The sequence below is a fragment of the Tenrec ecaudatus genome, chromosome 3 (genome assembly GCF_050624435.1).
Source record: "Tenrec ecaudatus isolate mTenEca1 chromosome 3, mTenEca1.hap1, whole genome shotgun sequence".
NCBI lineage: Eukaryota > Metazoa > Chordata > Mammalia > Afrosoricida > Tenrecidae > Tenrec > Tenrec ecaudatus.
This window is the reverse complement of record NC_134532.1, coordinates 122798977-122811755: the sequence shown is the minus strand read 5'-3', so window position 1 is coordinate 122811755 and position 12779 is coordinate 122798977. Positions and strand designations below refer to the sequence as shown.

At 42.0% G+C, this 12779-nt stretch overlaps 1 protein-coding gene across 2 annotated transcripts in view; it reads left to right on the top strand.

Annotated features, from left to right (window-relative positions):
• The window catches only part of METAP1 (methionyl aminopeptidase 1), a 60533-nt gene extending 57539 nt beyond the window's left edge, over positions 1 to 2994 (top strand). The window contains exons 11-12 of one of the 2 annotated variants that reach the window (XM_075543998.1): positions 1435 to 1609; positions 1710 to 2994. In XM_075543998.1, coding sequence (XP_075400113.1) covers positions 1435 to 1598 — 164 coding nt within the window. In that variant the 3' untranslated portion in view covers positions 1599 to 1609; positions 1710 to 2994. Of the gene's footprint in view, positions 1 to 1434 lie in introns of both variants that reach the window. The other variant, XM_075543997.1, reaches the window with a different exon arrangement.
• The last annotated feature ends 9785 nt before the right edge of the window (positions 2995 to 12779 follow it).

Sequence of the window (12779 nt, the reverse complement as noted above, 5' to 3'; positions counted from 1 at the left end):
CTCACAAAACCAGGCTGCCACCTGTTTGTCCCACTGAGTAGTTGGTGATTTCGAACCATCCCCTATGCTAGCAGCTGAGCACTTTAACAACTGCATCACCGGGGCTGCTTACATTTATTACGGAGCCAGTGTGTTGTGTTTTTCATCCTCATGGGACAAGATAGAAGTTTGGATTGCTTCTTTTCTCTGGTGCCAGTTCAGGTAATCATCAAACTCTCCCTACGCCACCTCAGTGTATATCCCAGTCCCGGAAACAGGAAGTTTCAAACCCACGGAGGATTTTCCTCATGATAGTGGCCAAAACATTTGACTTGATGTTAAAGAACCTTTCTAGCATATCATAGTGAGATCACAGGAGCATTATGTCTTAAAGCTGTTGTATAAAGGGTTCACTACATTGGAAAACTACTTGTTCACTAATCCATAGGTTTTTAACAGCATACACAACTTTCTTTAAGCCGCCTCCTTTTCCTTTTATCCTGGGATTTAGTATCCCAGAAGTAGGTTATGTCACTGCCGAGTTAGTGCTACGGGATTTCTCTGTGAGTCAATGAGGCCTTTAGTATTAATGTTTCATCTGAAGATTACTGCAGGTTTTATTGAATTTTCTTTGCAATCTAATTTGAAGACAAGAAAATCCCTGTAAACACATATATATTTTATAATAGAATGCAGTGGTGTCTAGAATATCCTCACTTTTCCATTCCCTCTGCCTCAGATGCTCTTGAGAGTTACCTTTCCCTCCCCTTACCTTCTGTACACTGTGTTTGTGTGTGTCCCCCGCCCCCTTCCCTCTTTCTCCACTCTGCGTCAGCATATTTGCCTGCTCTCCCCGAGCTCCATTTTCCTTCTCTGGCTTCAGCACTGTGGTCTCCAAAAGTTTTACAGAATAAATCTGCTCTCACCATCTGCTTGTGTGCCTGGCATTTAAAATTACATTGGGAATGAAATAATGTGATAACACAATAAAAGCTAACCTTACTTCCTTCACAAGATGCACTGCTGCGGTCTAGTTAGACGCTACAGTGAGTGATACCATGAAAAAGCACTCAAAAGTAATGTACTCAGACTTGCTGCTCTTCTAGGATGGATGGGTATCGCTTGCTGTTCCCAAACAGAACTCCTGACCATTATTTGGAAATGCCATCTTGACTTGAGATTTGGGAAATAAAAATGTTATCTATGAGCACACTTGGAAGAAATTTAAGCAGCAGTACTACTTCATTGCCGCTAAAGACCACCATGACGTTGGCAAGGCCTTAGCTAAGGCAATGAAGGTCGAAGTGTAAATGGTAATCCTGACAGTGAATTTTCCTACTCGACTTCTGCCTGATGTGAGGATGTAGGGAGCACTGGCAAATAACCCTTGTTTAGAGCATTGATCTAGAACTAGCTGAGCGACAGAATTCAGATATTGTCTTGTTTGTGTTTAAGGTGGGTGGCAGGATGAAACGTGGCCGGATGGCTGGACGGCGGTGACAAGGGACGGGAAGCGCTCTGCGCAGTTCGAGCACACCCTGCTGGTCACGGACACTGGCTGCGAGATACTCACCCGGAGGCTTGACAGTGCGCGGCCTCATTTCATGTCCCAATTTTAACTTCTCCCAAGGTGGCACATCTCAAGAATCCCTTCTATCTGTACTTGACATTTCATTGAATGTACAGAAAAGAAGCAGACGTTTTTATCACTTGTTTTGTTTTGACCTTAGATTAAGAAAGGACTACAGCGTTTGATGTGTATCCTCAAGAACTTACCTTGGTTCTGGAAAAACCAAGAAGAATAAAGGAAACTTTTCTCAGCTCCTTTGAGAGCCCCATTTCCCCTAAATAACATCTGCGCCCTCATTTCCTCATTTGCCCTTTGAGCACTTTGACTTCAGCCTGCTTCTAGTTACATTTTCACTGCCACATCTGGCCGACAAGAGCCAGCAGCTCTCCAGGTCAGTGTTGAAGATGAGAATCCTTAAAACTTCAGCAAACACGTTGCTCCGGAATTAAAAAAAATTGTTATATGGAAATATTTATACATCTGTATACATTTTAAATTCCGTAGACGCTATGACTGACCACTATGAGACGGCTTTGTGTTGACTCTGCTCCAACAGGGCTAGATGCTGTCATAAATGGACCCACAGTTGCAGTGATTGAATTCCCAGTTGGGAATTGTGGGCCCCTACCCCTTTCCATGCTAATTATTTACCTTTGTAAATGTGCTTAAGAAAGCACTCGGTCAATGAGACTTTCTCTACATTGTGGGTACTGAGTGCATTATGAATGACTGTGGCAATATTCACTTTAGAAAAAAGTTAGCATCCTTTTTTCCCCCTCGAATATCATTTGTGGCAAAAATTGCCACACTCCAAGTGGTGTCTGGCTGGGACAGGGATAAGATTGTGTAATGTGTAATGGAGTGCCATTCCAGACCTCTGGCTCGTCAGAAATGGAAAGGAGGAATCCCCTTTTGTCCCCCCACACACAGCACACTGCACACTGGCGGGAAGGAATGACTTGGGACTGTTTCTTGGCAGTGATGAGGCAGCAGTGTGCAGAAAACATTGACCACCTTTGCGTAGTTGGGAACCTCGCTAGAAGTGACTTCAGCTTCCCAGGACTTAGATTCCTTTCAGTGTTCCAGTCCAAAGAGAGTTTCTGATGAAGACATATCAGACTGCATTCATTTTCATGAGCATGTATTTGATTACTGGGTGTTAATGCCTTTCTTGTAAAATAATCTGATACTGCTGACACAGACTTGTAAGAGAACATCTTTCCCAGAGTGCCTCAGACCTTTATTGCTTTAAAAGAATTACGATAATGTTTTCATTACTCTTATTATTTTAATGATTTATTAAAGTGACCGAGTCTGGTACAGACATTCGGGGGTATGTGTGTGATGTTTTTAACAAACTGTAATATCTGTGAATGGTATGCTTTGCAATATGAATGTTAATATAATGTGTAAAGGGAGATTAAAACGTTTGAATGATTCCACCACTCAGTCATTAACCTTGGTTTATGTGTTTGGATTTTCAGAGGGAAGTGGTGGGAAAGGTGGCTAATTCTAAGCTTTTTGCAAACTCATGAGCACTTGACATGTACAGTAATCACAGCGCTGTGCTTGGCTGTCTGCCAGCAGCCATTTGAGATGCAGCTCCTTTTTTTTTTTTAGAACTTTCTAGATAATACTGAATATTTAAGGAGATAATTTTACATGATGATAGTGGAATTAACCACGGGGGCTCATTCTCTGTCGATCAGAAAATAAGATCGAAGAGAAAAAATCATGGCGGGATATATTTTATTAGGAGACAAAGCAGTGGTGATATGCATTTCTCAATTTGGGAGGTTTTAAAAATAATATGCACTCGTCTAATTTAGGAGCCAAACTCATGGCATTTTTCTTTCAAGGGAAACTTCCTCTCCCCATCTTTAATCATGAAATTGACACAGGGGCAAAATGAGACCAGTTAGCTTCTGGATTTGTGTGCGTGTTTCCTTATGGTGGATTCAGGTTAAACTGGACGTGCTACACTTTGGCAGGAGATTATGTGGGTGGCATGTTTTGTGTCCTAATCCTTGCATCTTTTTCAGAAAGTTACATATTGTTAGCTTGTCACCTTGCTGATAATTTGATCAATTTCCACCTTAAAAAATTCTTTCATTTAGGGGGATATACTGGGAGAACATATTTATGCAGTGGTTTTAGCATTCATTGATATTCCTTGCCTACACCAATTATTTATTATGCCACCTGCAAAGAGGATTTTTATAGGACTGTAACTTTCCTTACCTGGCCCCTACAAAGAAGTACCTTTTTCTACACCCCACTATGAGTTCACACATTGTGTTAAAATTTTCTGTGGCACTACTAATTCTAAATTTAGCCAGTAAGTCATATTAACCCATGCCTATCAGTCTTTGATCACTTCCATAATTTTTAGCACAGCAAGATCTTTTCTGCCCAGTCATGGAGTTGGCTATTTCTTCAAGGAACCTCAGGTGTCTTCTGGTGGAAGGTGGTATTTGAAAATCAAGACCTGGGTGCTCATGGGGCGTCATTTCTTCTAGGCCCTTCCAGGGAGCAGGCTGAACAAGTGTTTTTCATTCTGAGTTTATGCTGACACTTTCATTGCACTCTTACACTGCTTTTCCCATCCTTCCTTGTTGCTCTATTTTCCCTCTCACCTGTACAGCATGCAAAAGTTTCTCAGAAGGATGACACCGCTGTTGCTATCAACAATAAACTTAGTACCCAATTACAATCAGAGTTTGGGGTTAAAAATTATTTGAAACACTTTTCATTGTACTCATTTCATAAACCTTGAGCTTTGAAGCAAAGAAGAGAATTTTGGGGGCAAAATGTAGTGAAGTGGGTGTTTTAATGGCCTAGGAATTACATTAGAGTGTAATGAGAATTTATTTACATTTGCTACTATTGCACTTCTAACAAGCTCTCCAGCCACAGAGGAGAAAGTGATACTACCTTCAGTTAGTGTTCTGGATGTGTGGTCCTCTTAACATATTCAGAAAGTAATATCTTGACAATGTTTTACAAACCAATTGTCTCACCATGATGCATGCCAGTGTTCTACAACTTACAATGAACATGTAAAGGTTTATATCCTTTATACTCATTCAGTCTATTGAGCAAATAATTTGAGAAGCTGGATGATATAGATGAAGAAGAATGCTACATCAGCATCGGATGGCTTTATTATCCTGCGATAAGCAGATGACAACCTTGCTTGCTAAAGGGAGGAGGACTTGAGGCACTTGATGAGAAAGACTACAGGCTTTAGTATGGATTACAACTCAATGTAAAGGAAAGCAGACTCCTCACAACTAACCCGATGGATTATAACATGGTAGATGGAGAGATGATTGAAGTCAAGAATTAGTCCTGTTTGGACCCACAGTCAAAGCACATGGACAGCAGCACTCAAGAAATCAAGCAACGTAGTGCATTGGACAGATCTGCACAAGAACTCTGACGTGTTAAAAGAGCAAGGATGCCATTTTGAGGACTAAGGTCTTCCTGACTGAATCCATAGTATTTGTAACTGCCTCATATGTATGTGAGAGCTGGAACAAAGACCAAAGAATTGATGTATTTGAATGTACACTGTTGGTGAACGATATGGAAAGTACTGCCAGAATAACAGGCGAGTATCCTGGGAGAAGTACAGTTAGAATGTTCTTTAAGAGTAGTGAGACTTCCTCTTATGTACTTCGGACATGTTATCAGAAGAGACCAGTTCTTGCAGAAGGACATCTTGCTTGCTAAAGTGGAAGGTCAGAGAAAGAGCAAGACCATCGAAAAAGTGGTTGGTACAATGGGCTCAAACAGCCACGATGTGAGGGTGGCGCAGGACCAGGCAGTGTTTCATTATGCTGTGCACAGGGTTGCCGTCAGTTGGAACTGACGAGGAAAGACGAGCTTAACAGTACGGGGTCTGCCTGGGCATTTTGACCCAGCTGTTAGAAGGCTGAGGGAGGAGCGGGCTATAGTGGCTGCTACTCAAAGTCCTAGCAGCCGCCTCCCTTGTCTTATGTTAACTATGGATGATGAAGAAAAGGATGCATTTGGGTGTTTTCCAAGAAGACAAGAATCGGTACTGTGGGCTGCTGCTCATTGGGCGACTATGGGTGAGCAACAGAACTGCCTGCACATGACAATATTTTACTAAAATGTGCCAGTGTATGGAGTGCCCACGAAGTGCTTCTTGGCCAGATAGTCAGTCGTCACTAAAGTGCGTGTTAGTGAATTAATGGTATTCTAATTTTTTCTCTCAAACTCTCCATGATCTCAACCTTTTCTACTGTAAACCTTTCAATAGAGTCTGCTTCCTTCCTGGGTAGCTTGACTTGTTCAGCCCTATTGCTGTTTCTCCAGCCCTTTAACCACACCCCAGGAGCAGCCACGTGGGAAGGCTACATGGTTTTTTTTCCAAAACTTGTAAGCAACATGGCACAGTGCCACAGAGAATGATGGCACGAACAATCAGGACATCAAGGTACTAATTCCATGGATGCATGAGCTGGTTACGGAACTAAGGACAAATCCTCTCTGTGGAGGCGTTTGTAGAGTGAGAGTTACTTTGCTGTATGTACACTGATTAGAAAAACAATTATTCCAGTAGCGGGGGCAGAGGGCAACAGAAAATTGGGACTAGAATTTTAAAACTTACTAAGCTATAAAATCTCATGTTTGCAACTTTAAATACATCAGTCAAAACGAGCCTGAGTGATGTCGACCAAAACAAAATAGCTAAGAATAAGAATTTTTAGTACCCGAATGTAGAACAGAAAAAGAACTGATAGGTATTGTAAAGCAAATTTGTACATTTTTATCTCCTTCAATGCATCTTCAGTGTCTAAACTGGAGGTAGTCATGATGGATTATTCTTCAAAAGGAGCACACATTTTCTACCTGTACAGGAATCTGTTAGGATTTTATCCAGTTTGATAAAATCAATCTGCTTGATAGAAGACGCACATTCCAGCAGCTTGGTAGCTGTAGACAGAAATCTCATGTAAGGGCACTTTGTTCTTTTGGTAGTTGCTTTTTAAAAAGAGATTCCCTTGGCATAGCTCTGCATTTATAATCTAAATTGCTGTTAAAATTTGTAGTTAATGTTCTGTGGTATTTTTTTCTAAAGGACATTTGCTGACCGAGAACATGATATTCCATGTTAATTGTAACAAAATTGGTTGAATCCAGCATTCGTTATTTTCTGCATCAGTTAAGTATTTCTAGACCCAAATAATTTCAGTAGCTTTAGGACTTTATTCACCAGCCTACTTGGCAAATTGGAAGCCAGTAGAAAAAGTTCTGCAGCATTCTGGGACTTGTAAAATTTGGCATTCCTTCCTCAAATTTGTAATATAGTTTGAAAATTATTGCCTTAGGTATAATTTTGCATTCAAATGGACTGGATGGAAGTAGCATTATATATATTTTGTAGCCATTCTTGTTTGGTTTAAATTTAAACCATATGTAGCTCCACTGTAGTGGAGTTTGGCAAAATGTATTACCTACATCCTAAACAACCCCATTGTTTCCATGCAGTTTATATTTTAGTTCTCATAACATAAGGAGCTTCAAAAGGTTCATGGAAGATTTGAGTTAAAATGTTTCCACAGATGTTTACTCCCTCTTTGGACAGCGCTTTGGCAGTGAGGAGTCATGTAGCTATGTTGGGTGTTCACAAGGTTGATGGTTCAAAGTCACCTTGGAAACCCTTGGAGCTCCTTGGAAACCCTATAGAGCAGTACTCAATCTTCCTAATGCCACGACCCTTTAATACAAAGTTCCTCATGTGACGCCCCCAGCCATCAAATTGTTTTTGTTGCTACTTCAAAACTGCTGTTGCTGTTAGGAATTGGAGGACCCCTGTGAAAGGGTCGTTGGACCCCCAAAGAGTTGAGAACCGCAGCTACAGACGGTTGCTATGAGTCAAACTTGACTGGAGAGCCTTGGGTGGTTCTTCCCCCCCCCCCCCCCCCAGCAATAAACAACACTTGTTCTTGTTGCTACAAGTTGATGTTGGCTCGTGGTGACCCTATGTGTGTATGGTAGTATCATGAAACAGGATTTTCAAGACTGGCCTTCCTGAAGCAGATTCAAACTCAATTCAAATTCACAACCTGTGAGTCAATTCAGATTCAAAGCAATGCTATAGGAAAGTAGAACTCCCCCGGTGGGTTCCGAGAAGATAACTATGGGACTAGAAAGCCTCGTCTTTCTCCCTTGGAATTGTTTTGAACTGCTGATCTTGGACTTGGCAGCCACCATGGCTCTTTAGAGCAGATTACCAGGCTGTATTCCAGGGGGGTTGAGCGTCATTTTGGGTAGTGGCCGAGTGTTTTAGCTGTTGGCTCCATGCAGATAGTAATCCAAAGCAGGCAGTTGGATTAGTTTGAAGGATTTGGTATTTCCCATAGAGAAGATGATTTAAGTTGTCTTTAGGATGAACCCATATGTTTTAGGGTCTGACTGCTCTGTAGCGTTTTCTTGGCTGCTACCGTCACAGAAACAGGTCACCAGGCATTTTCTTCTGTCATGCCACTGAATGGATCCCGGCGGCCAACCGTCAGGTTACCTTGAGGTTAGTGCTTCCATCACCCAGGGACTGTCACGAGATAAATTAGATACAGGAAACACAGGTTGAAGATGAAAATGCAGACACGATTTTTGAAATGCTAGATACATGCAAATTTTTAAATTAAAAACAAGATGTTTAAAATTAGCTCCTGATGTTGCCAATATTAATCCATACATAAATACTTAATTTTTCTGGCTTTCATAAGATAAACCGTGAAGGTTAAAAGCCATGTAGTTTGCCCCAAGAAAGCAGCTTAAAAGTGCCTTCAGAATTTCTCAACTATTTTAAGTTGAGAGAATGCTAGGTTATGGGCCTCATGTTGGGTAAGCAGGGTAGCTTGACACCTGCTGAATGGTTTTCAGCCTTGGGCTTGGTCTATATTTTGCTCCAAAAACTATTTAGTTAACATTTCTATCACTCCAGATTTCATAGGATGTGGTATACTCCACTAGTGGAGTCTAATGATCCAGGTATCTTTACAATACAGATCATGTATCATTGACCAGGAAATGCTAATATTGCTCAATTGAATTAGCTGGCTCGAGGGTATGTACTTACTAGAGGCACAGAAAGTAAACTCAAGAATTGACTAGCTGTAAGAATTGGAGTAATTATTTTAATATCTCAAAAACTTGCATAGTTTCAAGTCGGTGAATATGCAAATGCTCGATATTTCCTCTGTACATAGCTCTCGAGCATGAGACAAGAAGAGGGTTTTCAGTGCTCCAGCATTGCCCTCCATTTAGCTATTCCCATGACCCAAAAGCCATGGTATTTGCAATCACCTCATACACGTGACAGTTGGGCATTGACTAAGGAAGACTGCAGTGGAATTGATGTATTGGAATTATGGTGCTGGCAGAGTGGTGAAAGTATCACGGACTGCCAAAGACTAAACAAAGCTGCTTGGAAGACGCACTTCTTAGAGTGCTTCTTAGAAGCAAAGATGGTGAAACATTGTCCTTCATACTTTGAACATGTCAGGAGAGACCAGTCCTTGGAAAAGTACATCATGCTTGGTAAAATAGAGGTCTGGGGGGAAAGGAAGGCCACGGGCAAGATGGGTGGACACAGTGTCTACCACACTGGGCTCAAGTGTAAGAACAAGGGTGAGGATGGGGCGGCACTGGGCAGGGTTTTGTTCTGTTGGGCTCAGGGTAGCTGTGAGTCAGAACTGATGTGACAGCATTCATCAACAACAACAGCCATTAGTGTCTCCTTCCTTTCAATCACCAGAGCCACTAGCTTAGAAAGGGCCATCTGGGTCTTTGGTGTGTTTCCACATCTCTAGGTATAACAAGAGAAGCAATTAAGCACCATTAATCAAAAGTTTTTTTTTTTAAGCTCATAAGCTTCAGTCCAACGGAAACAATGTGCAAGACAGATTTGATGTATTGATACAAAAATGCCTGAAATGCATCATCATGCAGAAAAAAGAAAAGGCTACTGTGTTAGGGTTCTCTAGAGAGAAAACCAGATTGCTTGTAATTAGATAACAAGAAATGAACAGTTAAATTATAAATTATAAAGCAGTGAGACACTAGCAGTCCTTGTCTTGAGGGCCACCAGTTCCTTCTCTGTAGAGAGCTGGCCTATGTATATACTCAGGCAGCAAACGGCAAGGCAGGTCACCAACTGTTGTCCCCAGCTCCAGAGATGTACATTCCAATCGTGGGCTTAAAGGGACCTCAACTTACAGTGACAGTCCACAGGCTAGGCATCCCACAGGTAGTGTACCCTTTAAATTGAGGCACGGAACAAGCAAGGCAGCTGCAAGCTGGTCCCATGATTAAAGAGTGAGAGACAAAGGAGGCTCCCTGAGCCATTTATCTCTCTGCCCTTCAATTAATCCCACTTGTGTTTATTGGCTATTGCAGCTTCAAAAGCATGCGGATAGTGTTGCTTTTGTGTAGTTTAAAAGGGTCTGTAAACTATTAATGCACAGAAACTCATGGAAAGAGACAATGGACTTCACAGTACTAGCTGTTGTTTGGGGGGAGGGTAGCTGTTTTGTTATAATACTTTCCTAGCCCTTGTATTTATCCGTTTCATTTGTTTAATTTTGTGTGTGCTATTTGCATGGCTGGACTATGAACCATTGTTTGCTTTTTAATATTTTTTATTTAGGAAAATATAGGAAGTTTATGTTACTTAGCACCACGAAAGGCTGACTTAACAACTACTAAGAAAAACAAAACAAATAGAAAAGGAAAGAGCAAAGGACATGAACAGTACTACACAAAAAGAAACCTAAAAGATCAATAAAATTAAAAGATACACAACATTAGTATTAACTGAAGGAAAGGAAAACTATGGTTACCACAAATTACCATTTCCTATTCATCTGGCAAAAATTTACAAGCACTTTGGACAGCACTCTTGCAGCATCCGTGTACATCCTGATTAATTATCCCACTGACACCATGTGCGAGTGTTGTTAGTAATACAGAAATGACTGCCAACAACCTTATGTCACCAGCTGGAGCATGAGTAGCAGTGGGTCACACAACCTGAATGTGACGCAGCATTAAGTGAGAGCTTCCCATACAACGTGGTCAAATCACACCGCAGTGCTGAATGAAGAAAATGCTGCAGACTGAGCATCGCTTTGTGTTTCCTTGTGACGGTGCCATCTAGTCGATGCTGAATCCAAGCGACCCTACAGGACGGAGTAGAAAGGCCTCGTAGGTTTTCCTCCGCTGAAAGTTTCAGGGGCATAGGTTTTAAAAGCATGAAAAAACAGTACTAGAGAGTTTTAAGCTACAGCTAATGAAATAATTACAGCATGCGTAAGAACGATGTTCAGGTGTCACTGAATCAGTGCCGACTCATAGCGACCTATGTATAGCAGGTTGAAACTCCATCTAGTCCTGCGGCTTCCTCACAATTGTTCCTATGTTGGAGCCACTGCGTCAATCCATCTTGGTGAGGAAGGCTGTCCTGCCAGTTTCGTGGGCAGACCTTATCCCATCTACCCCACAGTGCTGCTCTTAGCCCCTCAGGTGTTTTTTGTTCCTCAAACGGAACATTTAAAGGGAACACACTTCGAATCACTCGGATACTAAAATTGATGCGTTGATGGGGTCTTAATGAGGGAGTGCAGAGTTTTTCAGTAAAGGGTTAGTGAGATGGAAACTCCCCCTTCAAGAAGTATATAGAAGTGTAATCCTCCAAATGGAGGATACATTGAGAAACAATGGCTTCACATTTTGATATATTTGTTTCATGTTTCTATGGCTTTGTAGCAGTACTTTTTGCATTATCCTCATATTTAAGTGTTCTCATGTTGGGTGCACCACTTGTCTGTCAGTTTGTTACACCGTGGTGGCTTCCACGTTGCTGGGATGCTGGTCACTGTCATCAGTGTTGCAAACACCAGCAGGTTTACCCAAGGTGAATGAGTCGCTTTCAGCAGAGCTTCCGGACTAAGTATAGGCCGTGGAGAAGGGATGGCTGTGCACTTCTGTGGGCTTAGCCACTAGAAACCTCAGGAGTAGCAGAAGAACACTGTAAGACACTGCTGGACGGCGAGCTCTGCAGGTTAGAAGGCACTCAAAGCACGGCTGGTGAAGAGGTGCCTCCTCAAAGTAGAGTTGATCATGAGGACATGGGTGGAGTAAAGTTTTAGGGACCTTCATCTGTTGATGGGCCTTGAGGAAAACTAGAAGAGGTTCACAAGAGCCCGAACACCACTTTGTGTACGTCCCACCCGAACTTGAAGATCATCTCATGAAGAGATTGGACACATTGACGGAAGACAGGCTGTGGTGTGACATCAAGACTATACATGACCTAAGCAAAGGCCATTAAAAAGAAGAGACCAAAGAGGATGTCAGAAGAGACTCGGAAACTTGCTCTTGAATGGAGAGTAGCTAACGAAAGAAATGAAGTAAAAAGAGCTGAAGAGAAAATTTCAAAAGGCAGTTCAAGAACACAAAGTACAACAAATTTCATGTACAAAGATCTGGAGTTAGAAAACCAAAAGGGAAAAACATGCTCAGCCTATCTCAAGCTGGAAAAGAAGAATTTCAAACATTTAGCGATTCTATGGGCAAAATATTGAATGAAGCAGGAAGTCTCAAAAGGAGGTAGAGGGGATACCTAGAGCCAGTTCCTTGCTGCCTCTGATAATTCTTCCCCTCTCTGACTTAACTGGGATTCAAAAGTTCCAGGTCTTGGTTTTCAACTTTCAGTCTCAAAATAGCCCATAGAACACATTGTGGTCCATCTTTGGGTTCAGCCACTAGCTTGAGGAATAATGTACTAATCAATCCGTCCCTAGGGGGCATGGCCCTCTGTTTATTCCCTCCTTCCCTCCTGTTTCTACAACCCTGTATTTGGTTGGAAAACCCACTTTGGTGATTAAGCGTTGCCCTCCAGTTTACCTTTAGGCTTCCTTCCCTCTCGGTGGCGGCTGCGGATTTCTGAGCTGATCAGAGGAACCACAGGTAGATGTGCCTCCTTTTTCAAGAGGAGGGGGCAATCTAGGTCCTAGAGACCTAGTGTCCAGGACCTCCAAGAAGTTCTGTGTGAGTTGAGTCCCAGTGCCCCTGTGCTGGTGGTTAGGGGAGCAGCCCCACCCCATGCGATCCAATGCCTGACCACCAGGAGCCTTGCTTGAGCCTCTTCTGTTCTTGTTATTCAACATTTGTAATTTTAATGATCACATTCTCC